The sequence below is a fragment of the Acytostelium subglobosum genome, assembly GCF_000787575.1.
Source record: "Acytostelium subglobosum LB1 DNA, scaffold: scaffold15, whole genome shotgun sequence".
In the NCBI taxonomy this organism is placed as follows: domain Eukaryota; phylum Evosea; class Eumycetozoa; order Acytosteliales; family Acytosteliaceae; genus Acytostelium; species Acytostelium subglobosum.
In genome coordinates this window covers 555,485-580,570 of record NW_012236518.1, presented here as the reverse complement: position 1 = coordinate 580,570, position 25,086 = coordinate 555,485, and the positions used below count along the sequence as shown (strand labels likewise).

At 43.5% G+C, this 25,086-nt stretch overlaps 11 protein-coding genes across 11 annotated transcripts; 5 read left to right on the top strand and 6 right to left on the bottom strand.

Moving 5' to 3' along the window:
• Positions 1–508: 508 nt before the first annotated feature.
• Positions 509–3,797, bottom strand: SAMD00019534_076080 (hypothetical protein; the record flags this gene model as incomplete). Its single annotated transcript, XM_012897305.1, has 2 exons — positions 509–3,392; positions 3,472–3,797. 2 exons carry the CDS (start codon positions 3,795–3,797, stop codon positions 509–511), a joined length of 3,210 nt encoding a protein of 1,069 aa, XP_012752759.1.
• Positions 3,798–4,415: 618 nt separating this feature from the next.
• Positions 4,416–5,024, top strand: SAMD00019534_076070 (hypothetical protein; the record flags this gene model as incomplete). Its single annotated transcript, XM_012897304.1, has 1 exon — positions 4,416–5,024. A coding segment is annotated over one exon (609 nt), but the record flags the coding sequence as incomplete, so codon positions are not given.
• Positions 5,025–5,336: 312 nt separating this feature from the next.
• SAMD00019534_076060 (hypothetical protein) lies at positions 5,337–6,476 on the bottom strand (the record flags this gene model as incomplete). Its single annotated transcript, XM_012897303.1, has 2 exons — positions 5,337–6,391; positions 6,455–6,476. The coding sequence occupies 2 exons, from the start codon at positions 6,474–6,476 to the stop codon at positions 5,337–5,339; spliced, it is 1,077 nt and encodes a 358-aa protein (XP_012752757.1).
• A 753-nt stretch (positions 6,477–7,229) lies between these two features.
• On the bottom strand, positions 7,230–8,210 carry SAMD00019534_076050 (hypothetical protein; the record flags this gene model as incomplete). Its single annotated transcript, XM_012897302.1, has 1 exon — positions 7,230–8,210. The coding sequence occupies one exon, from the start codon at positions 8,208–8,210 to the stop codon at positions 7,230–7,232; it is 981 nt and encodes a 326-aa protein (XP_012752756.1).
• A 2,347-nt stretch (positions 8,211–10,557) lies between these two features.
• Positions 10,558–11,592, top strand: SAMD00019534_076040 (hypothetical protein; the record flags this gene model as incomplete). Its single annotated transcript, XM_012897301.1, has 1 exon — positions 10,558–11,592. A coding segment is annotated over one exon (1,035 nt), but the record flags the coding sequence as incomplete, so codon positions are not given.
• Positions 11,593–12,345: 753 nt separating this feature from the next.
• SAMD00019534_076030 (hypothetical protein) lies at positions 12,346–14,238 on the top strand (the record flags this gene model as incomplete). The annotated part of the gene is made up of 1 exon (XM_012897300.1): positions 12,346–14,238. The coding sequence occupies one exon, from the start codon at positions 12,346–12,348 to the stop codon at positions 14,236–14,238; it is 1,893 nt and encodes a 630-aa protein (XP_012752754.1).
• A 479-nt stretch (positions 14,239–14,717) lies between these two features.
• Positions 14,718–16,138, top strand: SAMD00019534_076020 (hypothetical protein; the record flags this gene model as incomplete). The annotated part of the gene is made up of 2 exons (XM_012897299.1): positions 14,718–14,762; positions 14,909–16,138. 2 exons carry the CDS (start codon positions 14,718–14,720, stop codon positions 16,136–16,138), a joined length of 1,275 nt encoding a protein of 424 aa, XP_012752753.1.
• A 403-nt stretch (positions 16,139–16,541) lies between these two features.
• SAMD00019534_076010 (hypothetical protein) lies at positions 16,542–17,721 on the top strand (the record flags this gene model as incomplete). The annotated part of the gene is made up of 2 exons (XM_012897298.1): positions 16,542–17,548; positions 17,625–17,721. The coding sequence occupies 2 exons, from the start codon at positions 16,542–16,544 to the stop codon at positions 17,719–17,721; spliced, it is 1,104 nt and encodes a 367-aa protein (XP_012752752.1).
• A 186-nt stretch (positions 17,722–17,907) lies between these two features.
• On the bottom strand, positions 17,908–18,288 carry SAMD00019534_076000 (hypothetical protein; the record flags this gene model as incomplete). The annotated part of the gene is made up of 1 exon (XM_012897297.1): positions 17,908–18,288. One exon carries the CDS (start codon positions 18,286–18,288, stop codon positions 17,908–17,910), a length of 381 nt encoding a protein of 126 aa, XP_012752751.1.
• Positions 18,289–19,328: 1,040 nt separating this feature from the next.
• On the bottom strand, positions 19,329–20,803 carry SAMD00019534_075990 (hypothetical protein; the record flags this gene model as incomplete). Its single annotated transcript, XM_012897296.1, has 4 exons — positions 19,329–19,490; positions 19,580–19,691; positions 19,767–20,079; positions 20,146–20,803. The coding sequence occupies 4 exons, from the start codon at positions 20,801–20,803 to the stop codon at positions 19,329–19,331; spliced, it is 1,245 nt and encodes a 414-aa protein (XP_012752750.1).
• Positions 20,804–22,352: 1,549 nt separating this feature from the next.
• SAMD00019534_075980 (hypothetical protein) lies at positions 22,353–24,522 on the bottom strand (the record flags this gene model as incomplete). Its single annotated transcript, XM_012897295.1, has 6 exons — positions 22,353–22,443; positions 22,503–23,044; positions 23,131–23,416; positions 23,491–23,588; positions 23,682–24,129; positions 24,212–24,522. 6 exons carry the CDS (start codon positions 24,520–24,522, stop codon positions 22,353–22,355), a joined length of 1,776 nt encoding a protein of 591 aa, XP_012752749.1.
• Positions 24,523–25,086: the final 564 nt, after the last annotated feature.

Below are 25,086 nucleotides of genomic sequence, written 5' to 3'. Positions count from 1 at the left end.
TCTTTGATTGGTGTTCTATTAATTTACAAGTGTCTAGACAGATATCTGCAACCTAAACCTACTAAACTATACAAAAGGATAATATATATACTACTAACTACTAACTACAACTAGTTGTTTGTTGATGATACAATGTTCAAACCAAGACAATCGAGTAATGAGATAGATGTAAGGGAATGAAGCGTGGAAGGTCAAGATTGGTGGTGTTCTCCTCCTGGGAAGGGATGTTGGCATTCATTCATTCACTCAACCCACCATTCTCTAACATCATCATCATGGTTAGACCCAACTCCTGCTCACTGAATAACCCAAAAACAGAATCAAAAAACTGAAAATAAGTTCAAATAAATGCCTTGTTTTGTCTTCCAAGATCGAAGATGGTGGGTTTGGGCTTGCAAGTAAGTCCAGGACAATCCACAAACAGATACATCAGTGAAGTGATAAATAATATCAGAACAAAGATATATCTTTAATAATAGTAATATTAATATTATTTAATTCTTTTATTTCAAGGTTTCTTTAGTTTGGATGCTGCTGGTGCCTTGCTGCTGGTGGTCGAGGTAGTCGTTGTTGTCTTTGTTGTTGAAGCTGTCGATGATGTTGATGATGATGAAGATGATGAAGTGGATGTTGATGGCTTTGATTTGGTTGACGCTGTTGCAGGTGCAGGCTTATCACTTGAAGCTGAGCTCTTGGCCAATTTCTTGGGCTCCTTTGCAAGTTCATCTTGTGTCTCCTCGTTTGTGCTGCCACTGTCTCTCTTTCTCTTGGCACTGAGATCGCTACTGCTGGATGGTGATGCCGCTGATGCTGGTGAGGCTGATGTTGCTGTGGCTGGGGATGCTGAAGCAGCCGACGATTGATTGTCAAAGAATCCCTTCATGGTCTTGAATGATGATGGGTTGAACTTGTAGTTCTTGTTGGACTTGGGCGTGTTGGGACCGTTCGAAGTGGATGCAGAGTCATTGGCAGGTGTAGAGTTGGTCAAAGTGGACGCGGATGACGACTTGGACGATGAGTGCTTGGATGACGACGAGGAAGACGAAGTGGATGGTGCCTGAGTGGTCAACATCGAGTCCATGAACGTTTGATAGATCGACTGGACGCCAGGGATAATATGTGATGCAGCGTTGAAGATGTTGGTGGGCGCCGATCCAACCTGCTGTACACTGGGCATGTGATCCATGTCCATCTCGGCTTGGACGATCTTGGCAGCCTCCTTCTCCAACTCCTTCTGGGCCTGGGTCTGCTTCAGTTTCTCGGTCATCTCTTGCATATCGGCCAGCTGCTGCTTGGTGTTTCTGTTGTGGTTCTTGAGCATCTTGTTCTTGCCCATCTTCTCGCTGTACTTGTTGGGGTTCAATCTGATGGCCGCTGCCGCTGACTTGCTTGCGTCGCCGTCGGTGGCGATCGACAGGCCGCAGATGAAGTGGTTGTGTGGGGTGTAGTAGAGGCACTGTTGGTGTGGCTCATCAGCAAACAAGAGGTTCTTGACTGGCGATTGGAACATCACGACGTGCTCGCATGTGAACAGCGAGTCAGTGTTCTCGCCTGCGCTGTGAGTGTTGAGGATGCTGATGTAGTTTGTGTTGCCGTTGGCATCGTTGCTCAACGATCCAGAGATGGCAATGCGATCGCCATCTGGAGAGACGGCCAGTGAGTCGAGTGGGCCGTCAATGGCCAGGATGGGGGCGACGCGGGTCAGGTCCCACACGGCCATGCAGGACTCGTAGTTGGCCAGCAGCTGTGTGGCGTCGGCCAGGAAGTGCAGGGAGCGAACCAATGATACGGTGGTGTGTGCCAGGATCGTGAGCATCTTGAAGCCTTCCAGTTGCCACACGGTGACCAGGTGGCCGGCAGAGATGGCAAACACGCTTCCATCGTGGGAGAATGCGGCGGCGGTGGCGGGCAGGCTACGGTATTGACCAGTGAACACGCAGGACCACATGTCATCCTTCTTCTGCCACATCTTAAAGTCGGTGCTGGAGCCGGTGAGCAGCAGCGCCAGCTTGGGGTGGAATGCCATCGACTGGATTGGGGACTTGTGAGGGGTGGTCACCGAGAAGGAGCACTCATACAGGCTGTCCGAGGGCGAGATAACGTTGCTCTCTGAGGTGGGCTTCCAGAACTTGAGGATCTGATCCTTTACAATGAGGTTGGCCTGCATGTTTTGAGTGCCGGGACGCTCCTCAAATGTGGCCAGGTAGTTGAAGCGAGGATGGAAGGCAAGACGCGTGACCTGGGAGTTCTGCACGTCGAATGGGTTGCTGCCGTCGAACTGCTTCAGCTTGGTCTTGGCCTGCTTGGTGGAGATAGACGTGTTGGCGGGTGGCGACACGATCAGCTCCGAAGACACACGGTTCTGGCGGGCGTCGTAGAATTGAATGGTGCCGTCTGTGCCGTTCATGGCGATAGTGCGTGTGAGCGGGTGGGCCTGGAGGCCTGTGAGGCTGCGTGTGTTGGAGCCAAAGCGCACTCCAATGATCGACTGTGAGAGCGACAAGTCGCTGACATTGACCACCTTGATGCAGTTGGTCTTGAGCGCGACGGCGACGTATCCAGTGTCTGGGTCGACCGACACCGAGTTGATGGCACCTCCCAGACGTGGCAAAAAGTTGCGACGCATGGTGGCAGTCGTCCAGACGACCAACGACGACTCGAAACCTCCAGAGAACAACAGGTTGCCCTCGGACGAGTACTGCAGCGCGGTCACGGGCGTTGGATGCCAATGATCGTAGCCAGTGATGCTGAGCTTCATGGACTGCGCGTTGATCGACAGGTGGTTGATGCGACCCGTCGTTGTGCCGTACGACAGGATCGACTGGCGTGGACTGAACGCCATCGACGTGACGACCGACTCGCTGGTCCACACCTTCTCGAGGCCCGACTGCAAATTGATGATCTGGATGTTCACATTGTTAGAGTGCACGGCCAGCAAGCGGCCAGTGTCGCTGAGCACCATGCCGCGTGGGTAGCTGATGAACATCAGACGCGTGGCTGGCTGCTGTGTCTGCGATAAGTCGATTCTAAACACACCCGTTGGTGTCGAGTAGTACAGCTGGTCGTGATTGGAGGGATCGACGATCATATGTACAATGATCTCAGTTGCCAACGAGATTGGATCTTTCAATGGCTTTGTATATTGTTGTTCGCTACTTGTTGATGATGATGCTGTTGTTGATGTTCCCTTTGAAGACTCTGTCTTGTTGCTGCTGCTGCTATCGAATTCAATCTGCAAGAGTGATCCAACAGTGCTGACCAACACTACATTCTTCTGCTTCTTTGACAGACACATTGCCGAAATGAATGACTTTAAGATGATCTGCTTCTTCACCTGTCCAGTCTGTGGATTATATACGTATATCTTGTTGAGGCATGCCACCAGCAGATCACTAAAGCATTCAATTCAATTTGATTGATTGATTGATTAGTGTCACTCGATCATCAGTTCTGCAAGTCGATGATACTTACGTGCTGCTAGCGAGTATCGGATGGACATCAATGAAGCTTCCACCGGATGTAATATCCATGTTCTTCCATGCTGACTCTGAATCAGTCGCAACAATAGCATCGCTCACATCTTCAACTTTCTTTGTCTCTACATTCTTGCTGATCTTCTTGTCTGATGATGTTGTCGCAGCCTTCACAGTGGTAGCAGCAGCAGCAACCTTCTTTGTTGTGGTAGTAGTCTTCTTCTTATCCACGACCACCTCTGGCACTGCAGCCACCGCTGATTTCTTAGAAGTAGTCGACTTCTTCTCCACGACCGATGTTGATGATGTCTTGTCCTTTGCCATTGTGAGTGTATATATGTGTGTGAATGTGAGTGAGTGAGTGAGTGTGAATGAGTGAATAAAGGTTGGAAGTACACAATAACAATACAGGCTCTGTCTTTGACAACAACAATGACAATTATACTTTGTTTGTTGGTTTGTTGATCGAAATGCAAGGTGGAGTGGACACTCGTTTTCGTCTCTTTTCACATCAAATTCCAATTTAAATGTCAAAAAATCAAAACACGAGTGTTTTCGAACTTCGCTAAATTGATTTATACAGCCCTTGATTGAACTAAATAATGTTGGTTTGATCAATCAATTCTTAACTTAACTTTGAATTATTAACTTATGATATCTTTATTTGTATAATATTAATACAAAATAATAGTGTATGATGTCATGTCCAGAAGGCCTAGTCATCAAACACCAATGACTCACAAATTAACCTAGTTTGTCCAGATCCACATAAATAAACAAAACAACTTGTTCAGTTTAGCAAGATTGTGAACATGCACCACAGGTCAATAAACAAAGCAACTTGTTCACACACTTGTCATTCATTCACTTCACTCACATAAATATTTATATAAACTTGTACATAAATAGTTATATAGATAATTAGTTATTAGATAATAAGAAATGGAGTTCTTTATGGTTGCAATATTCATAATTCTCTTGATAGAGATTATTGTTTGTACGACAGCAATGCTACCAATATCAATGAACATGAGAAAGTCTATATTCTCAGGTTTGAGCAGATTGTTGGATGGCCACACTACCAAGATCATCTTCCGCGTCGTCTTTGTCATCCTGCTCGGTATCTTTGCCGACTCGATCCAGAACTCATTGGCCATCGACAAGAAGATCCACAACGAGGAGCACGCCCACGAGCGCAACAGCCTCTACCTGCGTCTGTTCAGATTCCAGCGCAACATCTACTTGACCGGCTTCACCCTGTACCTCTTCTTCCTGATCTACCGCGCCCAGTCGGTCGTGCAGCAGCTGACCTCTGTCGAGAACAAGAGCAACGCCGTCATCAAGCAGGCCGAGCAGAACAAGACCCAGACCGACAAGATGCTTCGCGAGAACAAGGATCTCGAGGACGAGGTTGCCAAGCTGCGCAAGATGGAGAAGGAGTTCAAGGCCATGAAGTCCCAATCAGAGGGTTTGACACGCGAGTACGACAGGCTCAAGGCTGAGTACGATGATCTCAAGGGCACCAAGTCCAAGGTTAGCAAGAAGGTTGATTAAGTCCTTGGATTCAAGTCCTATCATCTTCAACTCATTCTAAGCATCATGATATACACGCCTAGGCGTGCAATAAACGCGGCTCACTATCCAATAGAGACGCGAACGTACAAATATACAAAGACAAGTCTACTTCATAATGGTGGATGGTAATGGATGACGAGGTTGGGAGGGTGGATGATTGGGTAGGTGAGGAGATCAATCCAACACCTTTGCAAGCAGGGTCGTTAGCCAGCCAGCTTGATGAGGAGGGTACTCTATTTATATATGACAGGGTTGGGAGGATGGAGAGAAGCCAGTCGCATCAGCTGCTCATGAGAAAATGGCCGAGTAGAGCAGGTCCTGTACAAATACACTCTTCAATACGTTCTCTTTCTTGGTGCGCTCTTGTTCTTCGGTGGTCGCTGTCGGCTTGATGTCGTCGAGCTGGGGTTTCTTTATCTTTACAGGTGAGTCTTGCTGCTGCTGCTGTTGCTGCTGCTGCATCAATTGCTGCTGCTTGAGGAGGTGTTGCTGCAGAGCAATGACGCCGCTACCGGCACTGCTGCTGCTGCTGTCGCTGGATTTAGAGTTGCTGGCAATGTTGCCGTTGCTAATGCTGTTGATGAGCGAGCCGTTGGCAATGGCCTTGGACAGCGCGCTATCCTTTAGATTGAAATCGGCAAAGTTGATGCCAGCGAATGAGTCTATGATCTTGTTGGTCGCGCTGCTACTGCTGCTGCCTCCGCCCGCGCCATTGCCACCGCCCGCTCCCAGTACGGCGGGGTGTTGCAGCAGTGAGAAGATTGACGACGGATCGAATTGGGCCGAGTATGATTGTCTGGTGGGACTCTTGCCCGCAGCCTGACGCTCGACCTCCATCTGCTGCTTCAGTGCCTTTATGTTGGGATATGATGAGCCGACCAGTGAGGACAACAGGTCGAGACTGGGCAGGTGTGCAGAGGGCCGCGAGTGTCTCAGACTGAGATGTCCGATGAATCCTTTGCTGACATAGTTAGGGTCGCCACCTGGACGAATGGCACAGATTGGACAGACAACCTGCTTCCTGTCGTGCTGATGTTGACGTGTGCAGTGATCGATCAGGGCGGCCTCCACCAAGCCATCCTGGTTGCAATAGGGGCACTTGTATGTCACTGATGATGTCTGGAACAGTTTGCTGAATGATGCATCGATCTCTTCGAGATATGACAGGTCCAATTGATTGTCATCGTCATCTTCATCATCGTCATCATCATCATCGTCATCATCATCCTCTTCATCCTCATTTACATCATCATCATCTTCATTAAACACTTCTTCATCGTCATTCTCTATCAACTCGTCATCATCTCCGATATTGTCATCGTCATCATCATCATCTTCAAAGTCTAAGTTGTGAGGGGATGTCAGTACATGGCTATGTGATTGATGATAGGGTGTGTAACACATACATGACTTGTCCAGAGGGTTCATGGCATGATTAGTTCGATGGCCATCAATCTCGATGCCATCATCAAAGCAAGGGTAGCATAATTGAAAGTCCTGACATACTTTGCACATAAACTTTACTGCATTATCTCCACAACCTGAGCAAGACATGATTGATTGATTGATTATATAGGTATTATATTATATATATATATATATTTTAAATAAGGATTACAATACAATAGATTACAAATGTTGTTGGTTCAATCTTTAACTTGAATGGAATGAATGGATGAATGACCAATGTTAAGTGATAGATAGAGATAAAGTTGAAGTTATAAGTATCAATTGGATGGATGGATGGATGGATTGTGGTTTGTTTGTTGGTTGTTTGTGTAAAGAGATAACGAGAGAGAGTTAGAGCGAATGAAATGTTCGTTGTTGAGTGAATGAACGCAAAGTAGTGCCGTGACAAAGTGTGTGTGTTTGTTTGAGTGTATGTGTGTATGACTGTTTGGTAATGTGTGACCTAGAGATAGAAGTGTGTTTAGTGGGTCTTGTTTTGTTGTGTTTGTGTGTCAAACAATGTCAACACACTCAAAATGGATTATTTTAATTTATTTGTTCATTTCCATTCAAGTCATTCATTCGCAAGTTATTGAGAGAGAGAGATAGATATACATGTGATGATGCTACAAAGATAGATAAGATAGATATAAATGAACAGATACAACAATGAATCAATCATTATCATGAATATTGTTATTTGATTATGAATGATTGACTGAAAGACATTGTTTAGAGGTCTCTGCTGTCTAATAGACCTTGTTGTTGAAGCGAGAGGAATAGGTCGTAGGTCTTCTTGATGCCAATGTTTGGTGGAGTGGTTTTGATACGTTCGTCACCAAGTAGTTTGGCAAGTGTCTCCTCTGTGAAGCTTGTTGGGAATGGAAGCTTGCCACCCTCAACCTTGATAGTGGTTGGTTGTTGTGACTTTAGCTGCTTGACCATTGTTACCCAATCTTGAACGTCGAGTACATCACCTTTGATGTTGCAGGTGTAGGCGCCCTCAAGCTTACATCTGCCCAACTCTATAAACAGACGTGCAATGTCCTCTACATAGTTGACACACAGTGGTCCGCTGAATGGTATTACATAGTCACGCTCCAGAAGGAAGGCTTTGATTGCTTTGGTGGGGGAGGACGTGACACCTACCTCACGGCCAACGCCATACACGGTGAAGGGTCTGAGAGCAACACTCGGGATGCGGTGGTCCATCCAGAAGACGCGTGCCGATCCCTCGTTGGCCTGCTTGAACACGCCATAGTGCGTGAGAGGGTGGTGATGAGCAGTGTCGGTGACTGGTCCATCGTAGTCTTCGCTCGGACCGCTGACTGCTGCGCTCGATGCATAGATGATGGGACACTTGTTGGGCAACTGACGAACGGCTTCAAACACGTTGAGAGTACCAATGACATTGACTTGAGCTCCAAGGATGGGGTTTGTTCGGCATGTTGGTATCTGGAGACCGGCCAAATGAACAATGAATGCAGGCTGCACCGTTTGAACCAATTGGTTCACTTGTGCCGTGTTGGCAATATCAATGTAATGACATTGTATCCTTGTCAATTGATCAGTTGTCAACACCTGTTTCAAAATATGATCATCTGGCTTCACATCAACTATTACAACATTATACTTCTTCTCACCAAGTAATAGTTCTCTTGCAACCCAACTTCCAATGAATCCTTGTCCTCCAGTTATTATTACTGATTCCATATTATTATTATATTTCTTTCTATGTGTGTATCTTACTACTATTCTCTAACTCTAGTAACAACATCACACAAGTTCAATTAGTGAGTGATACACCAGCACCCTCACAGTGATCTATGATGAATGATTGATTGGATCAGGATACCACACCCTTATTGGGGGATTGATTAAATTAAAGTTGATGTTCAATTTCGGATTGGAGAGCATTGTATCATCCCGATTCCACCAACACAAGAACAAGGTGATGATCAAATATTTGTTCAAGTTGTACTACTACATGTACTATGACATTGATGAAAGTAAACAAGTTTGTTAGTTAGATACAAGATGTGTCTTGTCGACAAGTCTAAGATTATAATCTTGCAAGTGCTATGTTACCACAAGAGGCAATTTCTAAGTTTGGATAGAATGAGATCTTGTCAAGCTTCTTTGCGTTTAGCCCCCCAACAAAATGGAATGAACGAATGTTCCGGGTTCAATTACTGACTGGCTGAATGAAAGAATTACAGTCTACACTTCCAAGTCAATCTCTGACTAAAAGTAAATCCACTTCTTAATATCTATCTTATCTACATATAAGAATAATAATAATAGGTAGTAATAATGACATTGGATAGTTTATCAACACTTATACTCAAATATATTGTTAGAAGTTCTTTGATAGACTTGGATATTATATCATTATGTCTATCATGTAAAAGATTATATAAGTTGAAACAACAATTAATACAAAGTTTATTATTATCATTTGATAAATGGTTATTAGTATTTAATAATAATATACTTAATCCTCAATTGATTGAGAATGAAATGACAATATATGCAACAACTGATATATCACCAGGACTACTTCCAATGACTTTGACTTCATTGACATTTGGAGAAACTTTCAACCAGAAGTTGACACCTGGTCTGTTACCAGCATCCCTCACTCAATTGACATATATAGAATCATATAATTATAATACCGATCAACATTCGATTGCTAAAGGTGCATTGCCAGCTGGCCTGCGATCACTAAAGTTAGACCGTCAAGCAGTTGACACTGGAGCATTCCCCCGGTCGCTCACTTCATTAACGTGTCGAGCCGGAATGTGGTCAACCAACAATCCAGGATCAATGGCGACAACATCAATAATAGAAATATCACAACTACCTCTGATCACCACCTTAAAGCTGGCCCTACATCAATTTGGACCAATAGCACCAGGTATCTTTATCCAGCCCAACCTAAATACTTTATCATTATCATTCTACAGTGATGTGATACAAGATAATGCATTCCCTTCGACTTTGACTTCATTGGAGTTTGGATGTCGATTGTTGATCAGACCTCAGATGCTCCCACCTTCTCTGAAGACTTTGATTATGGGTCAGGCCAGCTCAATACCCGCCAACACACTACCTTCATCACTTACAAGATTGGAGATATCAAGTTCATTCAACCAACCTTGTGATTGTGTAGATTGGCCGCCAAGACTCAAACATCTTCAACTAAACAATTGTAAACAAATATGTTATATTCAGAGTTCAAGAATACCATCAACATTGGAGTCATTTGGTATCAAGGAGTATCCTGGTGACATGTACTCTCACATGCCATTCATTGATAACAAGTTATCATCTGTATATTTACCATTCATGTACTTGGACTCTAGTTGTATTGCCGATCACTTGTACACTGCAGTCAAGAATCTCACCAAGACTATTCCATATGTTGCCACAATCAACTTACTTTCCAGACAGCCATCACCAATTGAATACTCTATTCGTAGACTTGATCAAAATTATGTTATATGTATACTTAGAAGTTCTTCATCACCATTCATTCACGCCACCCTATCAAATTCAACAACCATAGTCATGTCTGTGATCAAGAAGAAGTCACGTGACCACAAAAAGTTAAGATCAAGATTGATGATCAATTCCAGGAATCAGATAGAAGGATCTTCTTCACCGTTTGGATCGTGTCGCAGTCCATCACATTCTAACACTTGGATAAATATTAATTAAAAAATATCTGTTGAACGAACGAATCATCTCAACAAATATCTCACTCACCCATCTTCATCAATCATTCAAATATATAAAATACTTTAATATATATATATTAATGGATAATATATTATTGATAAGATCAGTAATACAAAGATTAGATGACATTGATGCTGTATCTTTGTGTCTAACATGTAAACATCTTCTTGCTCAACTTCATCTTACAAGACCATCAATTGATCATTTTGATGGTCATATTACTCATTCCAACGAAGAAGTAGACGAAGATGATGAAGAAGAAGAAGAGGATGATGTACCTTTAACATCAAGAACGTGTTCAAACCATCAATTATCATTGTTACCCAGTACTTTGACAGAGTTGTTGTTTGATGCCAAGTTTAACCAACCACTCACTCCTGGATCACTACCTCAACCTCTCTTGGAATTGGCATTCGAACAACATTCAGTGTTCAATCATCCTATCCCACCAAATACACTACCAACGACATTAACTTCATTATCTTTCGGATCAGCGTTCCAACAACCTTTACAACAAAGCGTGCTCCCTCCCTCTTTGACATCATTGATGTTTGGTGAAGAGTACAAACAGAGCATCACACCTGGAATACTACCAACATCACTTCTAAAGTTATCATTGGGCCGCAACGAGTTGACTCCTCGTGTACTACCAGACTCACTCACTTATCTTGTCCTAAGTGAGAGTTTCAAGGGTGGCATTGCGAATGGATCTTTGCCACAATCACTCACCTCACTAAATCTAGGAGGATACAACAAGAAGATCACAACATCATTGCTCCCTCAATCACTCAAGACGCTCATCTTTGGCAAATGGTACAACAAACCATTGGACCATGGTGTTGTACCTTCATCTGTAACCAGGTTGGCAATTGGCCAATCACACAGTCAGCCCAAGGACAAGGTTGGATGGCCAGCCAGTCTCAGACACCTCACGCTTGGCACATTCAAACATTTTAGATATGAAGGTGCCCTTCCAACACCAGTTCGATCAATTGGTATTAGGGAATTTCTGTTTCCAGATCACAAGTTGTCACTATCATTAGAGATGGAGTTGGATGAGTTGTATGTAACATGCTTCCATCCAACCGATTTCAATCAAGTCATTGGGTCAATCAAACTATTGATAAAGTATGTACCCAATGTTGGAACATATCATCTAATGACAATGGATCGAGATTTAATACATATTCGAAGATATGATGACCGAAATGCAATATGCATTCATCAATCAGGCATCGATTACATACATGGATACTTTGGAAGACTTACATCTCCAGAAGTTCATGCCTTTGGATTCTGCCAACCAGGTAACCCCAACACCATCTACACCTCCATGTTGTTCCTTGACCTCAAATAAGGTCATTAATAATATTTAATAAATACATTCCTTTTAATTATTATTTCAAAAACAAATACATATTAATAATAATGAAGAACAATAAAGATATTACAGAGAATAGTTCAATATTGCGTTTGGATGATGATGATAAGAATGGTGAATTGGTTCCTGAACCTCCTCCTGCATGGTTCCAACAATTTGTTAAAGATGTAAATGGTTTAAAGACAATCGCAAATGCATTTACTCCTATATTGAATAGATTGGATTCTATTATTAATGAAGGTGCAAGACTTGTAAATAAATATTCACTTGAAGATGATTCAACAATGTTACTCTTACCAATACATGACCATATTACCAATACTGCTGCTCCAAACTTCCCCTCTACACTTCAAGATCTCATGAAACTCACTTCCGAACAACTCGAAGATATTCTCAAACACTACCACCAGCCCATTCTCTCAACTTACACTACAGAAGAAAAGAGAAACAAATTGATATCAATTGTTTATCAGATTACTGATTATTATTATTATTACTCAAAGAGATAGATAAATAAATAAAGATATTATTATGTGTTTGTTGTTGAATAAGATAAAGTGACCTTGTGGTGAGGACCCAAGATTTGATTTTTCTTGAAGGTCGACCCTTTGTGACATCATTCATTCAATCTTTTCCAACTAATTACAACTTTGTTCTCAAACAACACACACAACATTACATCATTGTGATTAGATAGATAGAGATAAAGGATATACATATAAAATGCAGAATCCACCATCTACCACAAGTGATGGTAACACTGATGATCAACAACAACCTCAACAACCATCAGTCATAGCAACAGAACCACAACAACAACAACCACAACCACAACAGTCAACTTCCACTGAAGAGCAGACTACTCCAACGACAACAACAACAACAGCATCACCAACTTCACCAACAACACCAACTTCGCCAACAACAACAACACCAGCAGAGAGATGTTGTCATGATCATCCAAAGCAGACTTATGTTGGATATTGTAAGGATTGTATTAAGCCAATATGTCAATTATGTTTGGCAACGGAGCATAAACAACATACAACATTCGATGAGGTATCATTGGATCAATTCAGTGATATGGTGTCATTGTTCAACACGGCCAACAATGACAATCTGGCATTGAGGGAGGAGCGCGCACACCTCCAAAAGATGCTCAACAACCTGGAGGACAACACAAAGAACTGTCGATCGGCCATCGTCGAGCACTTCAAGGACCTCCAATTCCTTATAAAGCACCGCGAGATGACTCTGGACAAGGAGATCACCAACGAGTACGAGCTGTCCAAGGCCGAGCTGCTCAAGCGCATCACCCTGCTGGACCGCGACATCTCCAACGTGGAGCCACACATTGAGAATGCCAAGACCTACCAGAAGAGCACCCCAGGCGAGCTGCACCGCACCAAGAAGTTCGAGGTCATTGAGAACTACTCCAACCTGAAGCGTGCCAACTGGAATGAGCATCTGCAGGACGCCACCGAGCTGACGGTCAACTTTGATGTGGACATGAGCGTCGATGTGCGCAAGCAACTGATGGAGCGTGTACAGACGATTGGCTCGGTCAAGAAGGTCAAGAAGACGACGGCCTTGGTGGCCGCCCAGCAGGTGCCATCGCAGACGTCGACACCAGCCACCTCGCCAACTCTCACCACACAGCAGCAGAACAAGGAGCACAGCCCGTCGAGCATCTCGGACAAGTCCAAGAAGGATAGCAAGCTGTCGTTGATCAACAATCCATCGTCCAACGAGGGCATCAAGTACTTCTATTCGATCGGAGGCTGGAATGAGAATGGCATGGACCTGTCCACTGTGTTCAAGTACGACGTGGAGAAGAACGACTGGAAGGCGCTCAAGAGCACGGCCACCGAAGGCCTGCCCTTTGTATCATCGTCGTGTGTTGCCGATGGCAAGTACATCTATGTGTTTGGAGGCAACTACAGCATCACAACATTCCGCCGCTTCAACTTGGCCAAGCAACAATGGGAGAAGTCCACAGAGAAGCTCAACAGGGGAGGCGGTGGCATTGGTGCCACCTACGACGGCAAGAAGTACATCTACCTGTTTGGAGGCAAGGTGCACGAGGACACCAAGCAGTACCACCAGATCGTGCACCGCAACGAGCGCTACAACACCTCGAACAAGCAGTTTGAGCCGCTCTCGCCAATGCTCAAGCACAAGTACACCGTGTTCCCCTGCTACGACGGCCGCTACATCTACCTGGTCGGTGGCATGATGGTCAATGGCCGCGCCAGCAAGGAGATCGAGTGCTACGACACGCTAGAGAACAAGAGCACACTGTACTCGTCGCTGGGCACGGGTGGACTGGTTCAGGGTGCGGTGATCGATGGCAAGGCCGAGTCCATCTACTACATCACTCAAACAGTGTTTAGACGCTTCCACATTGACACCAAGAAGTTTGAGAACCTTGACTACCCGCCACTGACCAACACCACCTGTCGTCCCACACTGATCTACGACTCCAAGACACGTATCTTCCTCTTTGATCAGAACGACAACTATGTCTTTGACATCCCCACCTCCCGCTGGACCAAGTTCACCTACACCAGGAAGTATCCACTTTGTGGTCAAGGTATTGTTGGATCAATGTTTTAAACTCCCCCCCTTTTTCCACCTTCTTCTTCTTCCTCCAGCCAATCAATCAATATTATTATTAAGGTAGACAGCTTTGTAACTTACCCAACAACATCCAACTACCAACAAACAAATCAATCATTCCCATAAAGTAATACTATTCCTTGTTATTTGTAATAATCATACCATCATCACTTCCATCAACCAATCAATCAATCAATAGTTGGACAACAACAGATACCTGATCAGTGCACTTGATCATCTGGCCAATCTAGTCTGGTGACATCAGTATTGTTCAGATGGAATTGAATGAGGAGATAGACGAAAATGATTTGTTTTTTTAAAATTTTATTTGTGTTGTGTTGGGCCCATGTGGGGCCTGATGGTGCTTTTGATTGTGTGGGTGATGATCAACTTTAGAGTTCGCTATCCAAGTACAAGAGGTCTCTTTGTAATTACTCCTATTATACTACTCACACATACTATATATAAAGATAGACATGTCTTTGTTCAACAAAGTCCGTTTGCCAATCACCCAGACTGCTGTATGTTTGTAGTTTTCATTCAATCAATCAATCAAACAATCGATCGGATCACTGGACAGGATGATGCGACAACGGAACGGACATGTCCGATATGGACCTAAATACAGGGTATCTAACATATAATCAACAATAACAATAATATAAAGGGATTCTTGAGATTCAACCCTGGACAACAACAGGTGCGTCACTTGAACTTGCACGAGTATCAGAGCAAGTACTTGATGGACAAGTATGGAGTCAACACTCAGAAGTGGCGTGTGGTGTCAAAGGCATCAGAGTGCACAAAGGCTGCTCAGGAGCTCAATGCTAAGGAGTTGGTGGTCAAGGCCCAGGTTCATGCTGGAGGCCGTGGCAAGGGTACCTTCACAGAGACCGGCTTCAAGGGTGGCGTCCACCTGTGCAAGACTGGCGCCGAGGCTGAGCGTCTGGCCGGCGAAATGCTCGGCAAGCACCTCGTCACCAAGCAGACCACCAAGGATGGCACTCTCGTCCAAAAGGTGATGCTGGCCGAGTCGGTCGACCCCGCCCGTGAGCTCTACTTTGCCATCTTGATGGACCGCTCCAGCGGAGGCCCCGTCCTCGTCGCCTCGCCAAAGGGTGGTGTCGACATTGAGGCCGTCGCTGAGGAGACCCCTGAGCTCATCTTCAAGGAGCCCATCGACATCTTCAAGGGCATTCAGCCCGAGCAGACCCTGCGCCTGGCACAGAAGCTTGGCTTCAAGGGCGCCAACCTGGCCATTGCCCAGCAGCAGATGGTCAACCTTTACAAACTGTTCATCGAGTCTGATGCCACACAGGTCGAGATCAACCCATTCGCCGAGACCACCGACGGCAAGATCTACGCCATGGACGCCAAGATCAACTTTGACGACAACGCATCCTTCCGCCAGAAGGCCGTGTTTGACATGCGCGACGTCAACGAGGAGGACCCACGTGAGGTCGAGGCCAGCAAGTTTGGTCTCAACTACATTGGCATGGACGGCAACATTGGATGCATGGTCAACGGAGCCGGTCTGGCCATGGCCACCATGGACATCATCAAGCTGCACAAGGGCACCCCAGCCAACTTCCTGGACGTCGGTGGCGGTGCCACTGAGAAGCAGGTCACAGAGGCCTTTAAGATCATCTCGGCCGACCCCCAGGTCAAGGCCATCCTGGTCAACATTTTCGGAGGTATCATGAAGTGCGACATCATTGCCGCGGGAGTCGTCAACGCCTGCAACAGCATCGGTCTGAAGATCCCCCTGGTCGTCCGTCTGGCCGGTACCAACGTCGAGCTGGGTCAACAAATTCTGGAGAAGAGTGGATTGAATATCATCACTGCCATCGACCTCGATGACGCTGCCATCAAGGCTGTTGCTTCCATGAACAAGTAATGATCAAGAGTGAGTGAGTGAGTGGCGTGCATGCCAGGCCCAATCAATCAATCAATCAATCAATTATATGTTATTGCTTTGTCAACCAACATTAACCAAACAACTATATTCAAACATACATAAATGCCAATAATGTATTTAAATGTGTTTTTATTTTTGATTAACACAATAATTAAGAACATTTAAATGCTCATTGGATTTTAATTAATTAATCCCCACAAACAATTTGATCAGATAAATTGAATGGGGTGTGCAATGGGTTGCATCGAAATGTGTGGGATAGATTGGAACCATCAGTGATCAAAACTCTTTCATTTTGTTTAGCTCATCAATACATATACTCACAAATTTAATAATAATAATAATAACTTTGATGGACTCACTACCAGACATTATACTACGAATGATATTCAATTCATTGTTGGACAACAACAGCAATGGACTTGACATTGTTTGTCTTGGGCTGTCCTCCAAGTACATGTATTACAAAGTGGACCAATTCTCAATGTGGTCATCATCAGTACAACAACAAACTAGTACAACAACTGCAACTATAAAGACAGCTTCATATAACGACTTGAGAACACCTGGGGTTTTATCAACATCTCTCAATCAACTCAGTCTGGCGGGAGGTCCATGCATCGATGTTCCACTCAGTCATATACCTCCATCATTAAAGACCCTGACACTAGGTGGCCATTTCAATCAGAAGATCACACCTCAGTGCCTCCCCCAGTCACTCACCAGTCTGACCTTTGGCAACTCGTTCGACTCGGACATCTCCCCCGGCTCCCTGCCAGACTCGATCACAACATTGAATCTAGGTGGCAGCTTCGACTGTACAATTCTTCGTGGTGTCCTACCAGCCTCGCTCACTCAGCTTACGCTGGGGTACTACTTCAACAGAGAGATTGCCTGTGGAGTTCTGCCAGACAAGCTCAAAGACCTGCGATTTGGATACATGTTCAACCGTCATCTCGCACCAAGATCCCTACCTCAATCACTCTTATCGATTACTTTTGGCTTCCACAATGAGAAGCCAATCAAACCTGATACCTTACCTGGCTCACTCACATCTCTCACACTTGGAGGATGCTTCGATCATCCCTTGCACTCCTCTTGGTATCCACGCTCAATCACCAATCTGATTTTAAGCGCCAACTATAAGCAAGATATTGAACCAGGCATACTCAGCTCACTCACATCACTTTCATTCTTTGATTGTTCATTCCAATATGTTTGCAAGTACTACAACAACAACATCAACAACACTTCACCAATCAGCGCACAAACAAACAACAACATCAGACCATTGAGAATGATCAACTTGTATCAAGACACTGGAAATGCAGTGCGAACAATCAATTCATTGGTCACAAGTTTACCACATCTTGCCGACTCGTATCAATTGTATCAAGACAGCAGGGTGGTGCAAGTGAGGAGAGTGGACAATGATTGGGCACTATGTATAAACAAACATCAAAAGAGATGTACAATCTCAACAGTGTACATTGGACCACCATCACAACGAGGTATACTCTGGCGTCTTGGTATTACTCGCGCGCCAATCTTTGGCGGCCTAAAAAGTAGTAGTAGTGGCAACAACAACAGTAATAGTCGATGGAGATTCAAGTCACCCATCAACATTAATGTCCAATAAATCAAGCAATCAAGAGAGAGAGGATATATATATAGTTTATACTAGAAGGCCATCCAAAGGAAGGCATTGTTAATCAATTTATTACATTGTATTAACCTGTGTATTGAATTTAGAGAGCGTTGACGCACTGACGACCTCCGGTTGGGGTGGTGAGGCATGACTGACCAGCTGGGCATGGGACGATTCCACAGTTGGTGTAGGTGTAGCATGATGGGGAAGCGGTACCGGCGAAGAAGTAGCAAGCAGAGTTGGATGGGCAGGTTGGGCAGGTGGTTGGGTTGACGCAGGTGGCATGACCGTTGATGACGAGGCATGACTGACCGGATGGGCATGGGACGATACCACAGTTACCGTAGGTGTAGCATGATGGCTGGCTGCCGGCGGCTCCGTAACAGGCCTGGTTGGATGGGCAACCGGTGGAGGCACAGGTGGAGGCGTTGGCGGTGTAGACGCATGAGAGGACGATGAGGGCGAGGACGAGCTTGTACATTGTATTATATATGTTTGATTGATTGAGCGGTAAGGCTTTGCTTAAGTGATAATTGATTATTATTATTAGACTGAAGTGATTTGTAATGAACAAAAGTGATCAGTATTTATATTGGATGGTTGATTGATTGATGGATGGTCAGTCGTCAACATTGTTGGTTGAATGTCAGTCAGTCACAGACATAGTTACATGGTATGACATGTGTATGTAAGTATGAGTATTGGTTGTATGTGTGTGTATGTGTGTGGATGGTAACCAGTCAATGAGTTCCAGAGTTCCGTTATATGACAATGTAACCACGGTTACAACTCCCTACATTCTTTTCGATGTGACCGACAATCAAGTGACCATTTACACGATTAGGTTGTATGGCGAAGTCAATCAAAATGACAGATATTGGTGCAAGGACGTGCACTTCATAAAGCCAAATTAGGTCGTTTTCAATCAAAATGCACCCTTTCAAACGAGTGGTCGACTAAATTTGAAGCACCACTTTGGCCTTGCATGGGGTTGTGTGGTCGAGGCAACAGAGGCTTGAAAAGATAATTCACAGGAAGAGAAGGCGATCAAATAATGTTCCCAACCCCAGATAGAATTGGGAAATGGAACTGACTGGGTAACCTGGGCCACTATCGACATCCAATGACAGAGAGAAGAGACAACTATCTGGAAAGAAGAAGGATGAAGTGAAGTTGCCAATCAATGGCTAACTCAAGTTACAACTTTCGTGTATAGTCACCATGACGATAGCATCGCCAATGAGTAGGAATTGGAATGGAACACAACACACACATATCTAATCTGGTTGATCAACATGGATGATGAGCAATGTTAACACGCAAGCACCCCTCAAGGTGGTAGTTGACCACCTACATATATGTCAGGTGATATGATGACACAGAGTGTAGATTGGACGGACATGTTAAACAACATCATCATGTTATCTTAACTAGGGGATGATTGTCCATCCGTCGTTAAAGTATTGTTTGGCCTTATACACATTATATTTATATAAATATATATACACTGTAATCTTTTGATCATGGCATCACAAAGATTGGCGTTCTCTCAGTTGGCTCTTGAACGATATCCTCATCCAAAAGTCTCTCCTTGGCCTCCTCGTCCAGTATGCCTCTATTCTCCTCAAAGTCAAGCTTCTTGTTAATTGCTCTCCTGACGATGATTGTAATGAAGGCGATGGTCTAATGAGTGAGTGATTGAATGAGGGAGGTGATTGTTAGTATAACAAGTATGAAGGGTATCTTGAAAAGTATGAAGTTTTGATACGTACTATAATCATAGCAACACCAGACACTGCGTACATGATGATGTCAGACTTGCCCATGGGCTTCCTCTTTCCAATCTCGGATATATTTCCAATCATTGTTCCCATGTAGATGAAGCTGTTATTTTTTGATTGATTGATTGAGTATTAGTATCAGTTGGGACTATTCCATTAATTCATTGACTATACTTACAATGATACACCTGGTACCAAACCAATACCAGTGCAAATTATATAGGGGATATAGTTGACATTGGTCACAGCCAATGCATAGTTAAGTATGGCCTCGGGAACGATGGGTGTCAGTCTCAACAACAAGACAATCTTCCATCCCTCTTGTCCAATGGCTTGGTCAATGGCTTGTAACTTCTTATTCTTCTCGATCTTCTTTTGTATTGAGTCACGGAACACATATTTGCCAAGCAAGAATGCGATCGTTGCTCCAAGCATTGAGGAGCACCAGACGAATAAGATACCGAACCATAATTTAAAGATGATACCAGCAACTGTTTGATAGAATTACAAGGTTAGATGTCATTGAACGAGTGATGGGACACTAGGAGGGTACATACGAATTGTTGGAATAGTAACTGGTACCAAGAATAGAATTAGACAGATGAATATGGCAACGAATATTAGCCCTCCAGGTACAATGCCAAACTTGTCAACCATGGTCTGAAGTACATCGAGATGTGTCTGGAGTTTGAATACAAATACAGCAAGACATATTCCAACAATGACCAATACAAGTAGTGCAAGCTTAATCCATGTATGATAGGTACTCGTCCTTATTTGAAGCAGCAGCCAATTGCCAATGAATGATAGACGTTGTCTGGTTGTGGTTGAGTTGTCAAATGACTGCTCGCGCACCTGATCCAAATCGGCCGTTGTCAGGTCATTGATTGTGAAGTCATTGTCATGCTGTTGGTCCAGCAGTGATACTGATGAGTCTGGCATTGATGGGAATTGTGGTGAATTATTATCTTTGGTCGTGCCCAATTGAAAAGGTGATGAGAACAATGGTGAAGATATTGATGTCCTTGAGCTGTATGTATTATTGCTACTATTATTATTATTATTGTTGTTGTTGTTGCTGTCGATATTGTTGCTGCTGTTGCTGCTATTTCCAAATAAGTCGGAGGAGTTGTTGAATAGGGATTTGGAATGTGAATCAAAGTCGCTGGATATTAAGTTCTTGCTTCTCTTTAGACCAATACCGTCCTGTTTCATAGCAGCGTTCTGATGAAGAATAGATGAAGATCCAATGGTAGCTGCGATTGAGTTGAACATTGTTTGTTTGTTTGTTTGTTGGTTTGGTTGGTGTTGAGTCGTATTGTTTCAAAACAAGTTAGTGTCTATGTATGTGTGTACGTGGAATGAGTATAAACAAGTAATATTATATAATAAATATATTAATATTCGAACAAATGGTCAGTGTTGTGTTATACGCAATATCAGTAAGTCAGTCAGTGTCAATGTATTAGATAGACAGCTGAGTGTTATGACCAAGTTGGTTGCTAATTAATATAGTTGTAGTAGTAGTGATATATGTTGTTTTGAAAGAATATATAAGGATTGATAATATTGTTCAGTGAGTGAGAGAGAGCTGACTCGTGGCGCGGTGTGGTAGATGTCTCAGTGAGGGTAACTACTGCTATGTTCAAGAACAATACTGCAGTTGGGATATAAATAATTAAATGAAAATATATTTAATATTAAATAATATTTCTATAATAGTATTGTGTACGAATGAATTGCATTCAAATTGAATCTGAATGATATAAACATATGACATTGATAGTATGATAGAAAGAATGAGTGAGTGAATGAATGAAAGTATATTGAGGGATATGTGGGAAGAACAAGAGAGAGTTAAAGAATGTGGTAGTGTTGTGTGTAGGTGGGTAAACCAGTGAGTGGCACTCATTAATTAGCCCTCTCTCTCGTATAATATGGTGTGGTAGTGAGTGTTGTCAACAGTTTACTAAATACTAAAATGGAAGAGATCGATGGTGGAAGGTTGTTTAATGAATTTCTGTCTATTTACCTTTAAGTAGTAGTTGTAGTAATAATAAATAATTATTTGTTACAACTACACTTTGTGATTATTATTACAAATACTAATAAATATGAGATATATGATAATAATAATCAAGATGAAGTAATTGGTATGATCATTCAGATAGGTACTTATACTGATTGAACCCCCAGGGTTGGAATGTAAGGTGGTATTCCTTAATATCATAGGACATCAAGACTCCAAGTTGACACGTCTGTAAACTAATTTGGACTAACAATTGTATTATGATTACCGTGCCGTGCCAACACTTATATTATTGTCCGGTAAAAAGTCTGGAGTGCCTCATCATCTGAGGATAATGACATGGCACACTCTCATACTCGTTTAAACAATGTAGATCTATCGGGTTGCAAAAGATCAAAACCATAGGACTGGTCCCTGCTTTCGAGGTTTATTTTTATTCCAACTGATGCAAAAACACATCTGGAGGACCCGTCACCCTAGAATTCCAGGTCCACTTTTTCAATTGACATTCGATAATAATGATCGACTTGAATTCCAACTCAAAGATTTTAATAGAATGTTCATAGATCCTATTCGATGGAGAAAGCAATGGAAGTCTCAAAGATATCAATGTTAAGATCAAGATGGCACCTGCCGACTTGTGCCAAATGTAGAGAAAACGACCTGGATCAATAAGATTGATCAATAGTACAAGACTTGGAGAGTGGAGAAAAGTTGTAAGAGTTTTAATAGGTGTTATTCCCATTGGACGATATTCTTGTCTTTGTCACCGCTGACAAATGCGTATCCAGTGGGACTCCATGCAACTGAACAAATAGATGATCCTCTAAATAATAATAATATTAGTAATCATTCAATCATTCAATCAATTAAACTTCAACTTACGTATTGTGAACCTTGGTTAGGATCTTCTCGGTCTTGCCCGATAGAGCATTCCATACACAGACAGAGCCATCAATGGAACCAGAGGCAATGTATTTGCCATCTGGACTCCAACTTGCGCGTGTCCAATTCAGTCCATTGCGATAGTCCTGATCCTTGAAGGTCCTGACCGTGTCGTAAGTCCTGATGTCGATAATTTTGAGAGTGTGATCACGAGAGTTTGTGAGGATCTGATGTGGGTCCACTGACTGAGAGATCGATGTGATCTGTCCCTCATGAACAGACGACAACAGGTGAACGGTGTCGCCGCTGTTTGGATCCCAGAATCTGACGCTGTGGTCCACGTGGCCGCTGACCACCATTGAGCCGCCAGACATGGTGACCAAGTCATTGCAACTGCTAAAGCAAAAGATTGTTCGATTGCAATATCCCTTCTGGAGGTCCCACACCTTGATCGTCCTGTCGTGGCTACCTGTCACGACCTTGTCCGAGCCATGTATGAATCTACCAGTGTAGACCTTGCCAATATGTCCAGTGAGTGTATGCTAATAAATGTTTGATTGATTGATTGATCGTTTGTGAGTGAGTGAGTGAATGAATGATTGAGCTGGGTCATTTCATGAATACTTACGCGTGGCCTACCAAGCTCGACATTCCATAAGCGGGCAGAGTTGTCATTGCTGGTTCCAAGAATGTGTTCATCGTTGGGCGAGAACTCCACCGACATGATCGATTGTGATGCTCCAAGCAGTGTTGTTTTATGTGTACATGAGAAGGTGTCCCAAAGCTTGACAGACTTGTCGCTACTACCTGATGCAAACATCTGTCCATTCGAGTTGAAGGCCAGACAGTACACCTCTGACTGATGGGCCAACCATTTCTTTCTCGACTTGCATGGCATCAATGATGTAGTTGGTCTGTGTTTTGTCATTGAATGAATGATTGTCAGCATCATTATCTCATCAGTTTGATTGATATCCATGATACATACATCTGCCTGTCAATATTCAATGACTTCTCGATCTCCTCATCAACGTCGATCGTGGATATATTACTTAGACTTATCTCATCATTCTTAACATGTACAAACTAGTATGTGTTAGTGAGTGATTGATTGAGTGATTGAATGATGGTTACGATGAATGTGATCACATCACATCAATCATATCATATCATACATACCTGATGCTCCCTCTGCTCGACCATCTTGTGATAAAAGTCATTGGCTTCGTTCATCTTGCTGGCCTCCTCATTCTTCTTGCGGATCCATCGCTCGATCAGCTCGCTATTCTCCTGCTCCAGCTTGCTGACCTTGCTCTCGTTGTGCAGGAACTCGCTCTGTAGTGCCGACAGCTCGTCGGTGAGTATCTTGGTGATGGTGGACTTCTCCTCGATGACCGACTCTAGTCTCTTGTAGTTTTCGTCGCCTGTCGTCAGCATGGATCGCACGCGCTCCAGCTCTATATCCTTGGAGAGCAGCTCGTCCTGTAGGTTCTTGTTTCGGTCAGTCAAACTGAGCATCTGGCTAGCCGTCTCTGCGTTACGCTTGTAGCTCATCGTCAGATCCTCCTGCATCTTGTACATCTTGCTCTCGAGCTCCTCAATATTCTTTCCTCCCCTTGGTACGACGCTGATCGATTGATTGATTGATTGATTGAATGTGTGTAAGTGTCATGTCCATTTATGGCTGACATGACCTCTGGATCACTTACCTTGAGTTGTCCTTCTGTCCTCCAGTTGAGGACTTGTCACCTCTCTTTTCATTCCGAAGTGCGACGATCTCCTTCTCGTAGATGGCATTCCTGTCTTGTAGTGTACGTTCTCTCTTTAGCAGCTCAGCACAGAGACGCACCAAGTCTGAGAAGGTGTTGGTCTGCTGATGATTCCTATGATTGAGTTGTGTGACAATCTTCTGCTTCCACGCCGGTATCGATTGGAATGATTGTGACGACGTTGATATCATTGGAGATGCGAATGTATGACCATTGTTCTCCCTTGAAGAGTTTGATCCATAGTTTGACATCTTCCTCTACTTCTTCTTCTTCTTATTCCTCTTTCTTGTTTGTTGTGTTATCTCGTCTCGTTGTCCAAGTACACGCAAGCGTGTATCAATCAATAGGTATATTTATAAACTGTCTTCTTCAGTCTCTGTCTGTATATATGCTGACTGTTTAAATATGCTCAAGTATTATATATATGTATTTGATTGATTGATATTAGGATATATATTGGGGAACAACTATATATAACAATGATACACAGTATCTCTCTACCTCTATCTACTTCTATGTACAAGTCCTCTATCTATCTTTCAACTAACTAATCTAAATTGTTTTGCAAGCAACATGAACACACACAGACACATGTCTCTCTTCCATTTCTTTCCTTCCCTCAACTCTCAATTCACAAACAACATCACTCCTCATTGTTTTTTTTTTTAATTACTAAACTCAGTGCAACGATCTTGTTGGCAAGCAGAGAGACAGTCACAATGATGCGATGAACAACTAAAGTTGGTCTCATTCGTCCTGACATGAAACATAGACAACTACTTGAACAATCATCATGCTTTCAAGCACCTCGACAA